This window comes from Micropterus dolomieu, linkage group LG07, assembly GCF_021292245.1.
Source record: "Micropterus dolomieu isolate WLL.071019.BEF.003 ecotype Adirondacks linkage group LG07, ASM2129224v1, whole genome shotgun sequence".
NCBI classification, from domain to species: domain Eukaryota; kingdom Metazoa; phylum Chordata; class Actinopteri; order Centrarchiformes; family Centrarchidae; genus Micropterus; species Micropterus dolomieu.
Genome location: NC_060156.1, coordinates 16,557,950 through 16,577,027, shown reverse-complemented (window position 1 = coordinate 16,577,027; position 19,078 = coordinate 16,557,950). Strand labels below are relative to the sequence as shown.

Sequence of the window (19,078 nt, the reverse complement as noted above, 5' to 3'; positions counted from 1 at the left end):
ATATTGTTTATAGCACTGTGGTGGGAAAAAGCTTAAATTAGACTGTTGTTTTTTCCAAAAATACTTTCCCTGTTTTTCCATTGATCCGCACAGCAGTCAGTTGCCCTGTTGGAACAAGGAGCTTCTGTGTGACTGTGTCCCTTAAACTCAACAATTGCTATATTTTATTATCTACTTTCATAAGCTAGTATGAGCAATGCAACTTTGGCCAATGTTTGCCTCAAACCTAATTGTCAAATGATAAAAATGAACATGTCCTCCAACATCCTTTGATGCTCAAGTGTCTTTTGGAGTTGACCGTAGCTACAGTGCAACAACAGACTTGCTGCATGTGTGGTTCATGTAAAGTCCTACACTCACCACTCTGAACAGTGTACTGTACCTTGGTAAGATCATGGAACCTCCGGGGCTGCTGGGGGACAGTATTGGCAGTGACAAGGGAGGATGATGACATCCTGTGGAGCAACAGTGCAGCTTTAGGCCCCCTCAGCCCAGCACGGCCCTGGGCTGCTGGCACCAGAGAACCAGTCTGAGTCAACTTGGACTGGAAGAGCTGCTGCAGTAACACACACTCGCTGGCTGCCGGGCACAAAGCACATATACACAGAGAGAGGGAGGAAAATAAGGGTGAGAAGAAGCAACGGCATTGGTGGAAATAAGGGGGTGGAGGAGAATAAGGAAAGGTCGGAAGAACAGAAAAAAAGAAAGAAAGAATGAACGAACAGTGAGGAGGATGTAAACAAGGAAGGACAGATGCATCAGAGGAGGAGTGAGAGTTGGAAGGAGGCAACAAGAGAGGGTGGACCATGCCATTTGACAACACGTGGAGCAGTCCACAACAACAATGAGCTCATTCAGAAAGCTAAACAACATGTGTGTGAATGTGGGCCTGTGGCTCTCATCTGAAAGACTGAGAGAAAGCGCGAGGGGGTTGAGGGGTGTATGATGGCATGTAGGCGTACTAAACAAAGAAAAACAAACATGAGTCCTGAACTAATTTAAGGACTTAACTACACACAGCTCCAAGTGTAATTGTCTTTTCATTTAAAGCAATCATCGCTACCATCTGAATAGAGACTTACATAGATCACTCTTCCCTTCTATTGGCTTTAAGGCTTAAACTTAAAGTGGGGAGGGGAAGAAGAAAACACATAGTACGTATGTCAGTGTGTGTACCTGAATGGCAGCGACACATCGACTTGGTCAGATGGAGGGACAACAGCCAAGTGTGAGTGAAAGGCTAGCCTTTAGAAGATTAGCCTCATCATGGAAATTATAGCAATTAGGCTGCTAGACGTAAGGCTAGCTTGGCAGTCACACAACGACTGCCTGTGTCCTGCTAACCACAACACCTCACATCTGGCACCTTCTATAGACAATACACACACAGACGGTGCTGTCTGCTGCATATGGGATGAAATACACACATACAAACACGGCCACACTTTGACAAAGAGTGGTTTTGTATGATGTTAGTTTAGACAAGAGTACATTTTTGTGATCAAGTGTGCTCTGACGCCACAGTGTGCTCATATGTGTGTTATTCATTCGGTACTTACACTTCATCATTAACAAGAGATTCTGAGGAAGGGAGTCCTTGTTTCTTGTGAGTGACCCTGTGAGGTCATATGAAATCTGGTGGAAAAAAATCACACATGGACATTCACTTTTCGCATTTAATCTTATGTGTAAAAGAATATACCAGCTCACATTGACCTATTTCTTTGCAAAAGCAACAATTGGAGCTCCTTTGGCTATATGAATAAATAAAAAAAGTAATAAATGAAAAATTAATAAATAAATTTGTATCTATCATTTGCATGACCAGACACATTAACTTATAACAAACCAAACATGCTGGCATGTAAACCCACCACAATCTAACAGCTGAAAGACGTGGTAGCATAAAAACAATCGTGTTGTCGTGTTGACCTGACAGCAGTGTCACACACTGACACATTTTGCCATCTAGTCTTTTAAAGAAAAACATTATTTTGAAATATAATAATGTTCTTCTCCGCATAATGCCTGCTACCCACAGATAAATGGATTTTTTTTAAGGTGCAGCCTATTTATCTCATCAAAATAAAGCTCTTACTTTTGCCACCTAACAGAATTGGCTTTAAAAAAGTCAAGAGGTTTCTAATATAGAGAAAAGACAGCTTTCATACAAGCCCTAAATCACATTCCTTGCACCAAATTTGCACAATAATATCATAATTTATGACACATAGATAAACAGACTAGTTTAGACACAAAATTCAGTTAATTAGCCAGCCTGGATCATCTTTTTGTTTGATTTGATAAAGGAACCTCAACAAAAATCATTTGTTCAACTTTGTTAAAATAGCCAGCAAAATCATTGGCACGCTGCAGCGTTATTTAGCAGATATCTATGACAGACCAGTTTTGCGTAAGGCACGGCCACCTGCTCTTGGAGGAATGTATTCTTCTCCTTCCTGGGCGGAAATACAGGTCTCCCAGGGTGAATACCAACAGGTTTAAATTTTCCTTTGTTCCAAGCGCAAGAAATGCGCTTAATTTGCACTGAATCTTGACTACAATGCTCAGAAGCACTTTATCATGGCTACCACTCCAATGGTTTGATATTTGTAACAAACAGATACATCTTTTTTATTTGGTCATTTGCTGTAACTGTTATGATTAATGTACCATGTCCTGTTGTATGTTGCGTTTGTGTTTTTGCCCTACTGTAAATTAAATTTCCCCCCAAGGGACAATAAAGATCTGATCTGAAGTTGTAGGAGAAACAGGAGCTTTTTTTAAAGCTTAATATGTTTGTGCTAGGATATTAGATTCCACAGTGGAGCACAGAGGCTCAGCTTGTTAATTTCTTCTGTGTAGCGGCTGCTGGTTTGTCAAGGGTATGTCAAGTGAAAATTAATTATTGTTACATACCACTGCTATTTCCTCTACGTTTCAGCAATTTCCTATACATCTTAATGTGTTTTCATAGAATTCAGGAATCAATAGTCAACTTGTATGCATCACAACTGTTCTATGAGTCACCAAAGAAATATAGCAGACCAAACATGACTATTAACGCACAAGTATGTTACCAAGGGCAGACGATGAGTTGAGTGAGCAGTTGATTTTTTTTTTTATGTTTCTGGACACAAGCCTGAAAGATTATTGTATGAGTCGTATCAATCTCCTTCTTCCCCAGGAGATTATCAAGCCTGAGGCATGTCATTCATTTAAGAAGCACTGACATGCACTTCTTTGCTTTGTACAAAACAGAAGTCGTAATTTAGGATTTTTCTGTTTATCGCTCAGAAGAGTTAAAGGTCTACTGCAAAGACAATTGGTTGTGATAGACTTCATTTTACAATACCCAGCACTACCACTTCTTAATATATTTTTCTGTAATACAGACAGACCTGTCCAGCATAGTGGCTGACAGTAAATGCTGGGCCCTGGTCTTTGGGGGGGGGGTTTCCATTGCCGTCCTTGGTTGTGAGAGAGAGGCCGTGAGTCGGATTGGAGTCCAGCTGGGTTGACAGCCTCTTGTACAGGGTCTGCTCTGCTGGCCGCAGGCTCTGGCTCTCCTCATCTAACACACACAGCAGTCCTTGAGGCTTCTGAAGGAAAAACCAACAGATGCTCACATGTTATTTATGTCAGTCACATTTACAAAGCACCCTCGATAATAATAGCAATAAATACTTGTGACCATGAAACTTTTATTGATCCCCATAGGGTAGAGTTATCCCTGGAATATCAAATATATTCTGTTTTATATTTTTGTGGTATTTTGTCAATTACTGATAGAGATAGTAGAGACAGACAGGAAACATGAGGTGAAAGGGTAACATGCAACAAATGGGTCCGGCCACAATCAAACCAGGGACATGATGTCACCAGTCCTATAACAGCTTGAGTTTTATTTTACACAATGTGTTACATTTTTCTTGGATGTCTTACTTTCAAATAAAACTTCCATAAGAAAAAAAAAAGAGAAACAGCAAATCATTTATTGAAACAATTTCCAAAGTTTTCTAAGGTGAATTTGTATGCAAGTTTAATTTATTTGTGTGATTTTGTAAAAGCTGTGGGTTGGCTTCCAATGTTGAATCACACAATGACACACCAAACTGGACTGGACTGGTCTAAACCAGCAATGTAAAGTACCTGAAGAAAGAAGTCCACAACGGCTGGTTGGATGGTGGGGGAGCGCGGGCTCTCCATGGCGATGCCCTCCTGCAGACACTCAGCCTGCTCCTGCTGGAACAGCACCTCAGAGACAAACTGTCTCAGCCGCTCGTTGGTCATGTTCACGCACAGCTAGAATGCACACAACACACACTTAGACACACACATCAACCCATAAACACACACTTCAGTGCGCACGGCATGAAGTTCCACCTCAGAGACACGGTGATGTATGTTTGTTGTTAAAGCAAACAAATTCACAAATATGATCTCAAACACAACCTGCTGTGGCACCAACAGTGAAGTCAATGGGGCATAAATGAAGTGATTACTTATAAAACGCACCTGACCCGGAAATGAAGTGAGCTGTTTACAGTTCATAATATGAAAATGTTTTAAGAAATGTCTTATAACCTTCCTGTTATGACAAAATGTTAAGACACAAATATCAATAAAAAAACATCAACTCATGCATAGTATACACTGTAATGGATGTCCCCCTATGTATTTTTACGTTCCTACTAAAATATGGACGAAGTGTTCCTGTTGAGACATATGAACTCTTCCTAACCCAGAAGTCAACCAATCTGAGCAAAGGGGAGTCAATCAAATGGGTTTGTCTGGCGTGTGTGTGGAGCTCTAGAGAGGAAACTCAAGTGGGACTTGTCACATTGATGTAATGAAAAAGAACGTGCAATATGAAGTGGAACAACACACGACAGCAGACTGCAGCAGCAGGCCTGTTTAAACTTTTCCTGAACCCAAATGTTTCACAAAGCGGAACACAAAAAAAAGTCTTACAACATTGTAGCATTAAGCATGACTTGTCATACAGCTGTGTCCCTCTTTTCAACCCAGAATCTGATGCATCTATCCTTTGTACCCAAATTTCCTAAGATGCCAGACAGAGGAAGACATGCAAGCCAATAACATGGATATCGTATGTTAGGTGATAATGACTACCTCACAAAATTAATGAATAAATTAATGATATTGTTGTTAACTAGATTCAGCCAGTCACTGAAAAGACTGAATTCTCATTAGCTGGAAGTGACATTCATAAACAAACAAGGTTAAGCGTGTTTCTTTGGGCACCGTCATGTGATTATGTCACAACAGTGCCATAACCCACATTTTGTCTTATAGCCCGCTGATTGAGAAGTGCTGATGTAGAGGTGTGTTGTTCTGTGGTGCAGGCAGCTGTACCCTGTTTTTCCTTTCATCAGTGTTTGTCTACAAGCTAGTCTAGTATATTAAAGGCTTAGTCCCAGCAGGTGGTTGATTGAGTTAGCTCATTAGCAAAGTGCTGAGCAGGTACAACACACCCCTGACAAACACAGCTCTAATTAACAAGCACTAATGACCCTGATCATGCTGCGCATGTCGAGCGTGCCTGTGCAGGCTGATATTGATATGCAGCAACAATGGAGAAGATGTCTCAGGGAAAGAGGCGGGCAATGCCACCTCCTGCCAGAAATTGTGTCCCCCCCATGCCCTTGCTCTCTCCGTGACATTAAGTCACGCAATCCCTCACTTCCACTTGGATAAGAGAACATCCAGACACAAAGACCAAAGTCACACGCCCGCCTTAATAAAAGCTGGGAGGAGATTGGGAGATCCACAGGTATGGAACGTAAGCTCCGAGCCTCTTGAGCACTATGAATTACACCCCAACACCTCACACACACACACACACACACACACACACACACACAGTGATATACAGACTTGTCTGTCTGGCCCTTGCTGGTCTTACAGTGGGGATGTCTATTAACAGTACACACTTGATGAGCACAGGGCAGATTTACAGGCCATAACAGGTGAACTATGTAGAGCTGCACTTGTTGTACACTCTGCAATGCAATCACATATAATGACATACTGAACATAACCAAGCGTCGCAGACAGATACATGCCATTCATGTACTGTATGTACAAAAACACACAGTAGAATATACAAATGCCCACATTTCACATCTATTAATGTTATTAATGTTAATGTTTCCTGTCTTACTGTAGGACCACAACATTGACTTTTACTGAATTATGCAGCTTCTTAATTTTTTTAATAATCTAGTTATCTGCCATTGTTGCTGGTTGTCCTCTTCTGTGTAGCGGCTACAGACAAATGTTTACATTTCTTCATACAGAAACAAATACAGCTAGGAGCAACTTCATTGAATTGAGATTTTATTTTAAATAATCAATTATGATTTGTATTGTGACCCCGAAAATATAACGTGAATTATATTTTGAAGATACACACACACACACACACACACACAGATCTGACGCTGCCTATTACTCTCACACACAGGCAGTCATTGTGTCAGCAGTCAAGTTCATTTGAGGACAGCTGAAAATCACACCACAGTCAGCCACAGACCTCACCTCATTCATTACAGACTAAAATAGACAACAGTCCCAAATATGTTAACAGTTTCATTAAGATCTGTTCAAAACTACTACACCACATACTATCCAGAGAGATTTCTACAGCCCTCTAAGTAAATGGTGTTAACCACAGAATCTCATATATGCATTAAGCTTGATTTCAATTTCAATTTGTCAGTTTTAAGGGAAGAGAAACACAACACTAATGGGGATTGTCCCACCTGCTCAAATCCATTCCTCTGAACTTCTTCAAACCCAAAGATGTCCAAGATCCCAATTTCTAAGGAAGGATCACTGTAAGAAATTAACAGAGAGAGGGCATATGAATTACAACACTGTAACTCCGGGATCAATGTGAGAACTTGTTTGCTTGCCTCCGTCACTCTGACAGGAATTATCATGTTTGTGTGTGTGTGTGTGTGCATGCATGCAATAACACAACTGAAGTGGGTGTGCCATGAGTAAGTAGTGTGGTTGACAAATTACATTCTGTGGTTGGTGTGTAAACAATGCAAAGCACAAACACATTCCAGAAGATGGAGCCCGGGTTATCTGACAGCATGATAAGACTTCACAACATCAACAACACCAAGGATCCCATTGCCTCAACCTAGATGTGTGTGTCCTTGTGTGACCTCCACATAAACCTTGGGCGTGTCCTCCATCTCTACCCTGTTGTTTAGTATTATTCATTTCAGTGTACTTGCCTATTTGTGCATGTCATGCAATGTAAACTATTACAAACCTCCACTCTAAACTGTGTGTCATGTTACAGTATCAGTGCTCTCACTCCAGAGGCTGCTCTTGTGCGATCACAGATAAACTACACTGGTGGTGTTTGTGATAACAGTTATCAACATCCTAGGCTTCCATAGTAAAAACCCCTAGGAACACGTGCATAAACACACACAGAAACAGGCGCACACACACACACACACACACCCAATGCTGTCCTGCTGTCCCTGAAGGTAGTCGTTGGTACTGTTGACCAGATAGCTGAAGAGGCGTCCGTAGATGGCCTTTGCGAGCTGGTCTCTGTACTGTTCTGACATTTCCACTGTGTGGCGCCGAGTGATCACGTCACCTGACACAAAAGGGAGATGGCAATACAATTTCTGGCACTTCATGATTCGGCTGATAATGCAGTAATAATGATAGATGGTATTTGTAAGGTTAATTATTTTAGGTTTTTATAGACTTTCATCAGAATAACATTCATATTTCATTAAAAGGAACCAATTTCTCTGGGATTTCATATCCACATGCATACAAAAGTTGTTGTTTTCTGCTGCAAGAAGACACCCATCAAAGTGGTTTACGCTAGATAATACACAAGCCTGACAGCGGTCGTCTTATGTGCATGTGTTCACTCGCTTGCACAGACTTTACTTGGTTAAAAACTTGAAATGATGTTACAAGTCGCAGTGGATATTTCACAAGCACAGACCAGGTAATGTTAAAGCAGCATTGAACACACAGGGTGCAGATGTTGGTTTGGGTTGTTTGAGTTGTTTGATAGGCTGCGTCATTAACAAGCTGCCGTGATAACGGATCGCGGGTGGTGGCAACCCCCCACCCCTCCCCGTGAGCCATGGTTTGACTGTATGTGTATTCAGAGCCAGTGAGAAACGGACTTTCAAAATAATACTATTTTTTTAAAAACTGTGTTAACGTGCGATAAAATAATTGTCAGCATTAATTAATTAATGCGCTAACGCGATAATAACAAGTTAACGCGCCTAGCCCTAATTATATATTTTAGTTTATCACAGGTATCCTGTTATCTACATAGATGTCTGCTGACAATTTTTAGTACAGATCCTATCCAAAAATATTTTTGCAGTAATTCAGAAGTAAATGTTGTAGTGTTGTCACTAAATCATTTGTCCATGACAGAGCACTGAAGTTTATTTTTCAACTATAAACTGTCTCACTCTGTACATGTCGTGGTCACAATAAGGGATGTTTATGAAGAGATGTTTCATGTAATAATAATACAGGCCATTATATTGTTAACAGACTTTTACCTTATTAAACCTTATTAAAAGCTCTATTTATAACTTGTCTTTGCAGTAAAGATTAATCCCTTGATAAGCATTTTGAGAGAATGAATCTGCTTATGTGTGTCAAACAGGGAGGGTCAGGTGATGTCGAAGGCTGGTGAGTGGATACCTTTGAAGTACTGAATGTCTGAGGTGAGGGCCGTGCTTAAGTCATTGGAGCACACCTGCAACATTCCAGAAACTGTGCAGAGGAAAACAGAGAGGCAGAACAAACAGCATGACATGTTGACATGATGAAAGACATAAAAATAACAGCATTAAACATTAACTGTAAGGATGTGATTATTCAGAAAGGTAGCACTGGTAACATCCCAGAACCCATCCTGCTCAGCTCTGCTACAGATAATTCCAGCTTAATCGATCGGTGGAGCTGGCAGCAATTAGTCATCAGTGGATTTGTGAGCAGAACCCATAAACAAGCAGCAGACACAGGTGACAGCAACCTAGAGTCCCTTTGCTTACATCACTAGTTATGACATCACATCTCCCTGACAACGACAGGCTCTTTCCCATTCAGGCGCTGATGTCATTTGTTTACCATCTCACTAAGGTCAGGGGTCGCAGGAGCACATGCAGTGGTTGCATAATGAGGGAGCGGGACAGAGAAAGAGAGAGAAAACACTGACCTCCCTAGCGGTAAAGTGTGTGTGTAAAAGCGATTTCTCCTCACCATGGTTACATTTTGGCAGTAAATTAGGCTTACCAAACAGGTGACTGGCATTCAGCTAGTGCTGGCAAGCTGCCAAGCACAACTCCAAGGGAGAGAGCAAAAGAGGATTGATGACGATGAGGTCAACATAATGAGAGGGTTTGGCGCACCCACATCCACACAGGGTGGAAATGTGACCCCGGTCATGTGACGGGGGTAACTGACCTCTCTCCAGCAGCTGCAGGTCAGAAGGGAAGGCTGTATCGGCATCTGTCAATGCCGTAAAACGTAGGTCCCCAATATGGAGCACAGCGGATAACAGCATGAACACTGAGTCAACCTCCTAGCAGAGAGAGAGAGAGAGAGAGAGAGAGAGAGAGAGAGAGAGAGACACACACAATGGAAAAGATAGAAAGAGATCGAGAGTGGAGGTTTAGAGAGACAAACTACTGCGAGTAGTAGACATTAGTAAAATCAAAAAAAAAAACACGGATTTCCATTTTTCACTGCTTAATACCAACTTACAAAGAGCAAATTTATCATGATCCTAAATACAAACTCTTATAATGGACAGGACTAGAGATATTCTATATTTATCTTAATGTCAAGTCCCATGAAAATACCAAAAACCAAACCTACTTAGAAAATATACTTACTAACAAGTATAGTTATGGCCAAAGAATGATAAATCAGTGATGTTCCTCCATTACCACGGCTTCTCAAGTTTGTTTTTGTTTTTTTAAATCAATCTCATGTGGTGCTGAAAATGCTCACCACTTCACCAAAAGTCAGCTCCAAATAGTGCCCAACAAATAGACTAGCTACTCCTGTTTTAAGAACTACAGTGTACAGCTGTTTTAGGAAATTACTTGGCTTTAAAAAAAAATTGTCTATGTTTACAATCCACTTTTAAACATTTACATCTCCAGTAGGAACAAATGGGCTTGGGTCTGAATGTGACAGGCAGAGTAGAGATGTCTAGAAAGCGTTGAGAGACTGACTTACGTTGGTTTCAATGTAATTGTAATTTCTAGTCAATAAGAGAAAAATAGAAAAAAGAAGTCTCATTCTTCTATGTATTGCAAAAATGCATGAATACCACTTAAAAAAAACAATGCTTTTGTGTCAACCCTCCTCCCTTCATTTACACACTTCTCTTCCTCCCTCCAACCCTCCCTTCCTCTCTGCCCTTGACTAGAGGACACTTAATGGAATACCCCCTTACCCACTGCTCTGAATCTCTGAGAGGGGGATGTTTGAGTTTGAGGGTGTGTGCTTGTGTGTGTGTGTGTGTGTGTGTGTGTGTGTGAATATATGTCTGTGTGTGCACTCCCTCAAGGCAGGATATTGGAGCTGATATCTGGGAGATAAACACAAGCATTAGTCTCTGTCTGACACTCTATACACAGACTACCCCCACTTATAAAGGAGAAGAAAGGGAGTGAGGGAGAGAAAAGGAGCGTTAATGACGAATGACCTTTGGGTCTGGACTGGGAGTCGTCCCCTGATTATACTTAGACAGAGACCAATGGGTGGTCTATCACTTCTACTCCTACTCACCCACTTCTTCTTCTGTCCCTTGGACTGTTACACAGTGGACACTACTGTCCTCTGATAATACCACTATCTATTGCTCTGTTCCTCTGTATCTTAGGCCTTGCCTGTGTGTATGGACTGCTACTGGATTAAAAGGTGAGATGGTGGTCGCTCACTGCTGACAGATGCTGACTGGGAATCTAAGAATAGAACCTGATAATGGGCTGGAAACATGGCTGGTGGTGCACAGGACGGACTGTACCACACATTGTAGCACACTACATGCACATAATATGCATAAATCAAAGTCTTGTCTTCTGCATTTGGTGACACATTTTATATGGTATTTGGATGGATAACTGAAACACTTGATGAGCTGAGGATCCTAGGAAATCCACACATCTAGGCCAGATGTGTCCTAACAGGCCGATAATGCCTGCATCATTTCAAATGCTTCTTGTGCCTGAATTGGGAAGGCACACTCTTGTGTCCTTTGCAGCCTACAGTGTCCCACAATCCAGTGGTCAGTTGTTTAAAGGAGCATAGGCAATCCTCATCAACCTGTGAAACTGAGAAATTACTTGTGACCATGTCATTATTTACGGGGGTATTAGTGGGACAACATTCTGCTAATACAATTTTATGTACTTTACTTTCCAAATTGGCCAAAAGCTTGTAAATTAAATTAACCTTACTTTGGCTCTCTGTGAGGTTAGAATGTGGACAAGGTTAAGGTTCAGCCTGTAGCCTTTTGTGCCATTTTTGTGGGCTGCATCCTTCATCTGAATCAATACCTGTTTGTTGAAACCCAGAGCTCGCAGAGCTTGCTTGACTGCTGCGAGGCGTTCCCTGCTCTGGGTAGAGGCTGTAGCTACTGGAGGCTTCTCTCCCGGAAGTCCTCCACTAAGATACCTGGAGTAAGAAGAAAAAGATAGAGGTAATATGGACCAATATTTCAGACAACCACAAAAACATAATAAACAAAGGACAAGGTGAATGCTGTGATCAGCGTACAGCGACAGGTGCATCGTTCCAAACATGCAACCATGTGCTCAGCAGGAATTTGAGCGCATATATTTGGATGAGAAAGACCTAGAACCACAAGATTTATGAGGCAGTTTTGTACAGAATGACATAAAGTCCCAGTAACACTACAGCGAGAGCTGTGTTCGGGAGAGAGGAGAAAGGGCAAACAGGGTTTGAAATCTGCAGAACTGGATCACTCACATTCAGCAAAGACACAAAAAGACACAATGAGTTGGTGTGATGCTAGAGGTGCTGGTGTGTTTCTCAAGCTCCAAAACAGACTGATTTAGGTCAATGGTTATCACAATGGTGGTGTACAGTGGATAACAGCAAAGTGAGAGTAGCTCACAGTCTACAAGTAAGAACATGCATGAGTAGAGATGTACAACACAAAGAAAAATCAGATTAAAGTAAAAAATCTACATTCATATAAATGTGCACACAGACACGCAAAAGGGTGTACATATACCAAGGCACGGTTGATAAAAGATGATACAAACACTCATGTATGCTCTGAAGAAATCAAATATAAATGTCTTATATTACAAGTGGTGGATTAAACTGTAGATTGTGAGCTCTGTAGCTTTTTCACAGTAAGTACTTCATGTGAGCAAATTAAGGTCTCTAACATATATTCAGAAAGTGGCCAAACACTTCATTCATTAAACTCATTAAAGCTAAAGTGGGTGAGCTCACCAACCAGCACTCATAGTCTATTTTCACCAGTGATTATATGAACTGTCAATATACACACGGCAGCTGACAGCCACGTACCTATGAGCCAGGACGTTGTTGAGGTAAAGTGCGCTGTTCTCCTCCGGTGACAGGCCTTCAGCCATCAGATAGAAGATGCTGAAGTTGTGTTGGTGAGGAGGCAGGTGGACCAGGCGAGACTTCTCCAGCATGTGGGTGTACACACGGGCTGAAACATCAGATGCTTTATACTTCAATAACAGGTGAATAAGTTACATTTGAACAGTGCTGATGACAGCAGTACAGAACATTCAATTTGTGGCCACAGTGCTTACTGATTAAATTAACTGGGGTGAAATAAGGTGAACAGGGCTGTAAAAATGGTGCACAAGTACACCAAGTAGTCTAATGGGCTTTTACTGCCCCCTGTTGGTGTTTCACTACTCTGCTCCTGATTTCATAGAATACTATATCAGCTAAATCCGTCTCCACCCTAAAGCCTAATTCCTGAACCCTCACAGCGTTAGTTGATGTCACCTGGTAATAGCATAAGTGTGAGAGTCTGTAAGGGCCCAAAATGGTAAAATGGAACAGCCCAGAATTTGCAACATATCACATTACGTTACCAAGACTACAGCAAAACAATTGTGGGTTTTTACTTTTCTTTAAGGCCGATGCACTGATGGGACCGACTGTCTGATTTGAATGTATTCCAAGCTCTTGCCAAGGAAACTGATTATTTGAAAATTAAATGTGGACAAGAGGTAATAATAACAAATTTAATATTTTTTAAAATCAAAACAGAATCATACATAAGTAAACTTATTTGTTTATGCATGTTTACACTGGTTTCACCTGGTAATTCTGTGTTTAACGTCGCAACGCTATGAACTGTGGTTCATTCCCTCAGGCAAAGTCTGTGAAGATGCGGTCTTATGGAAAGTGTGCAATAAAGGTTTATAAAGTTTGCAAGAGAGCCCTCATGCACCCAATGGTTTGACAGTGGGACAGCCCTAAGCCCTTACAGAGTTACCGGGAATGCACCTCAAAGTCAGTAAGTGTGGAAATTGGGATTCAGCCTATTATCATCATACCTTAAATGTATTATGTACTGTGCCTTAATTATAGTCAGAAACTTATAATTTATTTCTTTGGTATCTGTACTATTATCATAAACCTATCGATCCAGACTGTGGAAACAACAACTATTTGCTCAGTTATCTTGGCAATACATATTCTATTTAAATAATCAAAGAATGTAAGGAAGCGTTTTATTTCCAGTTTGGTATAACTAAACCAAAATATAACATTTTGAAGAACTGAGTCAAATGTTTTGACAGGAGTAGCTTGTCATCCTTGTCTCGTGTCTCATGTGTAATAAAGACAATACTTATATATAAAAGTGAAAATAAAGCTTACTACCAAACAGTCAGTTCACATGGAGTGCTACATTGGCAAAAATGTAGGTTACCTCGGAGCAGCGTCCTTCTCTTTTCACAGTACTGGATGGTCAACAGCTTGATAAAGCGGCTTGAGTTGTTGTTCCTCAGAGTCTTTGCATGACCAAAGGCCTCCAGAATACAGTTAACCTGTCCATTTGATCAAACCAAAGGAAATGTTACCAGAGATTTGGACTATCTTTCAGAATCACTTACACTGCAGATTATACACTAATTTCTTTTCCAAAATAATGAAATCAACCCACACATACTATCTCTCTTACACAGATTTCTAGGCCTGAAACATAACGGAGTTCTACTCCAATTCCACTTTCTACCACTAGATGTCAATATGTTTCCATTAGCTGGGTCCTCAGTATTCTTTTGTGCCCCAGGATGATCAGAGAGGGAGCTGACCCAGTTATCGACTACATAACGATGACTTCATCAGAACGCAGCACGCTTTGTTACCCAACCGGTAGACTGAGCGCAGAACATGGTGTTAAGCACCATGAACACATCATAATCTGAACCACAACCACACAACTGGGAATACGAAGAGAAGCAGTGAAGTAAGGGGCTGACCTAAATGACAGACCTTGCTTCAACACTTGAAAAAAATATATCATTATATGTTTCTATACAAAATGTCTGGTTATTATCTATTCTATGATTGTATCCAGGCAGGGGATATGGTTATTTATTGTACTCTCCTGTCATTTTTTGGAAATGGAAAATGGACTGCCGCTAAGAATAACAGCCAAACAGTTGTCTCTGCTGCAAATGGCCCTGTTCTAGAAAGAAGCAGCATCACAAGAGATAGAGTCACTTTAATGGAAATCTCGATGATACAATCAAACACAAGGTCTTAATGCCCAAATGGTGTCTTCGACAAATGAACAGCTATCAAGCAGAAAAGAAAAGACTACCAGTAAAGGCCCCATACTCCGGTGTACTAATCCATACATCTATTCTCTCCCCCACCACAGCAACAGAAGAACATTAGGATACATTTACACAGCTTTTACACAGATTTTTTTTATCACAGAGATGACATGGTGGAAGAATAATAAGCATAGAAAGACAGAAGCACAGGGAGAAAGATTCAGTCAGTGCATTGCTTTGAAGAACACACAAATATTCATTAAGTTCTGGATGAGTAGAGCAATGAATTTGAAATGAACTGCGCAGCTGTATACTATAAGATTATTTGTCTAGCGGTTTGCCTTTTATGTAAACTCAAAGTAAAGAAACAAGGGCATGAGAGCAACAAAGGATTCAAGACTCATTGTGGTTACATCACATGTTCCTTAGCCATATAAGCCTCCAGGGCACCCATCCGAAGACTGCCCAGACTTACGTGTTTCATTCTGGGCTCCAGCGCAAAGCCTTTGGGGCTGGAGCGGGCTGTCAAGTGTCTCACTATGTGCTTAGAGGCCTCTGTTTTCCCAGAACCACTTTCGCCACTGGAGAGACAGAAAAAAGCAGATTTATTCATCATCATCATTCGTCATTCAAGCCTTAAGTGATGTTTTTTTTCTTTTATGTCTTGTTGTTGTCTCTAATGTTCCATGTGTTTGCTTTAAAACAATAGCACATATGAACAATGGAAGAGGCTCTGCTTGCTGTGATCATTCCTCCTGTTCACACCGGCCCTTACGAGTTTCTGCAGTATTATGATATTAATAGAGGTTACAATACCCTTTCGTAAGCAGATAATACTATATTTCACTCACGTAAAACATATTATGCAAAGACATGCAAAGACATACAAAGACACAATGTTGATACATGTTTTTGCTATCATTGCTTTGGCAACCATGTTTTAAATAAGTGGTGTGACGAGATCTCACAATGGTAAAACGTGATGAGATTTCTCGTCAGGTTAATAGCAATTTACATTTTTCCCATGCTGTCACGCCACAATTAAATTTTCTCATGCTGTGAAAAATAAATGTATAACTAATAATGTCGACTTATGGAGTGGACCAACTCCGCCCAGCTGATGCGACACCAGCGTATGCCATGATAATAATTAAGTGAAACCGCTCTCGCACTGCGAGCAGACAGTCGTGACAGAGCGGTAACTAACAGGTATAGTTTTGCAAAAACTGTATCTAAAAACTAAAGCGCAAACTTGCTCCGTTTGGGACTGTGAGGAGAACTTTATCGGAGGTGCTGAAGTTAACATGTGTGTGGATTTGTGGTGAGAATTATACCTGATCAGAAGTGTTGTAGGTCAGTTTTGGAAATGCACATCAGAGTATAGGGCAGGTAGTTAAAAAATAAATAAATAATTTTTATTAAATGAAATCATTATTCTACACAGATGTGGGATAGATTTTGAATGTGCAGAAAGTTTTGAACATGAGTAGAAAACCTGCTGACACACAGTAGCTATTATAGTCCAGGAGTTTATAACTGAATCAAAATGAATTAATTTATCATTGAGATGAAAAGGTGCCTGGACATTTAAAGATCATACTTCCCCGTACAAAAGACTCAAAAAGGGGAAGACTGAATCACGCCTGCATGTGTGTTGACTCAGCAGGGATGATATTACATGACACAAGTTGATCTAGCAAAAATTGATGTGAACAAAATATAAAGTGCCTGAGAATGAGAGCCTGACTGCATTATTTCTGTTACATTTTCATATTTTGAATTGTCACCTGCAACCTGAATTTTGTGTTAAATTGGTGCAGACAATTTCACCAGAATGCAGGAAAGTAACTGTTTAATGCTCAAAATGTTCATATAATTCAGCATTGAAGATTTAAAAAAAATCTGGTCTCTATCTCATGAATCCATGAATATCGTGTTCTAGTCCAATCTCGCGAGCTATGTGTCTCATTACACCCCTATTTTAAATATAAACTTGCTTTTGGAAACATCAAAGAAATGAACAGATAGGGAACAGTGCCAAAAATGGGCAAGCAAAAGTAATAAATAATAATAAATAAAGTCTGCAATACATCAAGAGTAAATGGCAAATTTAACAGTACAAAAATCATGCATCTGTGTGTGTGTTACACTTCTCTGAATGTCTCTCACGAGAATAAGTATTATGCATTAGTCATCAGGGTGTTTTCCCACATCTGTCAACTCTGTTACATGTCTCCACCCACCTGACACCACCCCTTCAGGGACCCCCTCCCATCAAATTCACAATCTATTCTTTCTTTCTAACACAACTTGTGTTGCTCCATTGACAACCACTTTTCACACGCTGATACTGTCACAACTTGTCTGGCAGTGAAGGCCTGTATTTAGTTTAGCATTGTGTTGATATTAACTCTGACATAAGGTACATCTACAGTACATGCTCTGACACTCACCGACATGCAGAGAGTTGAGACCAGCATAGTAACACCAAGCAGATGGCATCAGAAGGTCAGAAGCCTTTACTAATGACTGCAGTGTTGCTGTGGTGCGCGGTTTGTCTGTGTGTATGTGTGTTGCTATATTTCCTAGAAAAGAGCCCTGCTGAGTGTGAAGTCCAAAGGCCTTTCCACCGTCTTTTCATTTACCAGTTTTTATTAGATTTCAAGGGCATTTTGTTAGAGCACTAGCCTCGGGGGATCATAGCTGCTGATTGCTTGTAAATGTGTAAGTGAGTGTGTGTGCTTTTGTGCACGTGTGAGGAAATACAGAGTGAACCAGGAAGCTTGTGCAAAAGAGAAACAAGAAACGAAGGGATAAAGTGCAGTACGGAATGAATGAAGGAAACAAGAGAGTGTGTGTATGTGAGAACGCACAGTACAATGTCCTTGCGTGTGAGTGTTTAGGTTTGTTTGTGTGTGTGTGTTTGAGTGAGATGGATAGTCTGTGGCCAGGGCACATTAACTCTCAGCCAGATTGGTTACAACTCAGTAGGAATGTCACTGGAGAGCTGGAACAGGATTTAATTGCAATTTGGGAGCTGCCTCCGTCCAGGCGAGGACAAAGAGCAAGATGGTAAAACGCTCCCAGCAAAAATCCATCTCTGTGTGAACACTGAACAGGTCTACAGCTAAGCTCAGGCTGAGAGCTATTAATCTCTTGGGGAGTGTTTAACAGGTGCGTGGCAGAGGGGTGTGGATAAACCAGGTCGCCAAATGAACTTTACTATTATTCACGCAATTATTTTGCTCTGTTGTCATTTCTGTCTCATAATTCCGAGGCGCAGAGTTCCTTGTTTGTGATAGTGTGTGTGTGTTTGTGTGTGTCAGAGGAGGAGGGTGTACCTCAAGATAAAACACTGCGGGCGTCTCTCCTGCAGCATCATGTGGTAAGCTCTTTCTGCTGAGGAGAAGATGTGAGGAGGCAGAGAGGAGCACAGACGACCTGTGGAGCTCAGGTACAACTGGCTCACCTGAAAGAGAAAGATAGAGTCCATCAAGACATCGGATTACAACTTTATGTAACATGGATGCACACATGGGTTGAGCAACACATAGGATAACGTTACAAATCGTCAAACCATGCTGGGTATAACTTTCCGTACCTGTGTGAGTTTGTGTTTCCCTCTCACTGACAAGGTTTAGTTTACCATTCAGTCTAACCATGTAATTTGACCCAAACTGACCAATATACCAATTATGTATTAACTGAAAACTATCATCAGTTTTAACATACACTTAAGCTGACTCTAACTGCATCCTTTTAAGGGTGAAACAATATATTGTGGCATAATGTAAATCAGTTTGTGTGAAGATGTTTTCTTTGGGGCTTCTGACCAGCAGAGGTGTTTGAAGAATGTTACTCTAACAAAGCAAGGCAAGGTATGTTTTTGTATAGGACATTTCAGCAACAAGGCAATTCAAAGTGCTTTGCAAAAAACACAAAAGCAACATAGGGGAATATAAAAAAAGTAAATACAATTTTTAAACTATTTTTAACAGTCAAATAGAAAATAAAAACTGGTTAATTTACCTGCTAAACCTTTAAGTTCACCCATAATACAAATGGGTTACAAATAATCAGGCTCTTCACCATGTATTGTTTGGTTTTTGAATTCCCATCTCTCACACCAGTCAAAATTGAACAATATTTATTTCCTCTTATTCAAAATCGTCACCATGGATCCAGATTGTTTGCTCTACAATATTCGTTAAAGCAATCAA

At 40.7% G+C, this 19,078-nt stretch overlaps 1 protein-coding gene across 1 annotated transcript in view; it reads right to left on the bottom strand.

Moving 5' to 3' along the window:
• Window positions 1–220: 220 nt before the first annotated feature.
• myo16 (myosin XVI) overlaps window positions 221–19,078 on the bottom strand; it is a 76,978-nt gene continuing 58,120 nt past the window's right edge. The window contains exons 13-26 of the mRNA XM_046054525.1: window positions 18,200–18,327; window positions 15,334–15,439; window positions 14,006–14,123; window positions 12,616–12,763; window positions 11,610–11,727; window positions 9,505–9,622; window positions 8,740–8,811; window positions 7,510–7,651; window positions 6,789–6,861; window positions 4,153–4,305; window positions 3,402–3,602; window positions 1,560–1,635; window positions 383–579; window positions 221–226 (exon numbers count right to left, since the gene is read on the bottom strand). Coding sequence (XP_045910481.1) covers window positions 221–226; window positions 383–579; window positions 1,560–1,635; window positions 3,402–3,602; window positions 4,153–4,305; window positions 6,789–6,861; window positions 7,510–7,651; window positions 8,740–8,811; window positions 9,505–9,622; window positions 11,610–11,727; window positions 12,616–12,763; window positions 14,006–14,123; window positions 15,334–15,439; window positions 18,200–18,327 — 1,656 coding nt within the window. The remainder of the gene's footprint in view (window positions 227–382; window positions 580–1,559; window positions 1,636–3,401; window positions 3,603–4,152; window positions 4,306–6,788; window positions 6,862–7,509; window positions 7,652–8,739; window positions 8,812–9,504; window positions 9,623–11,609; window positions 11,728–12,615; window positions 12,764–14,005; window positions 14,124–15,333; window positions 15,440–18,199; window positions 18,328–19,078) is intronic.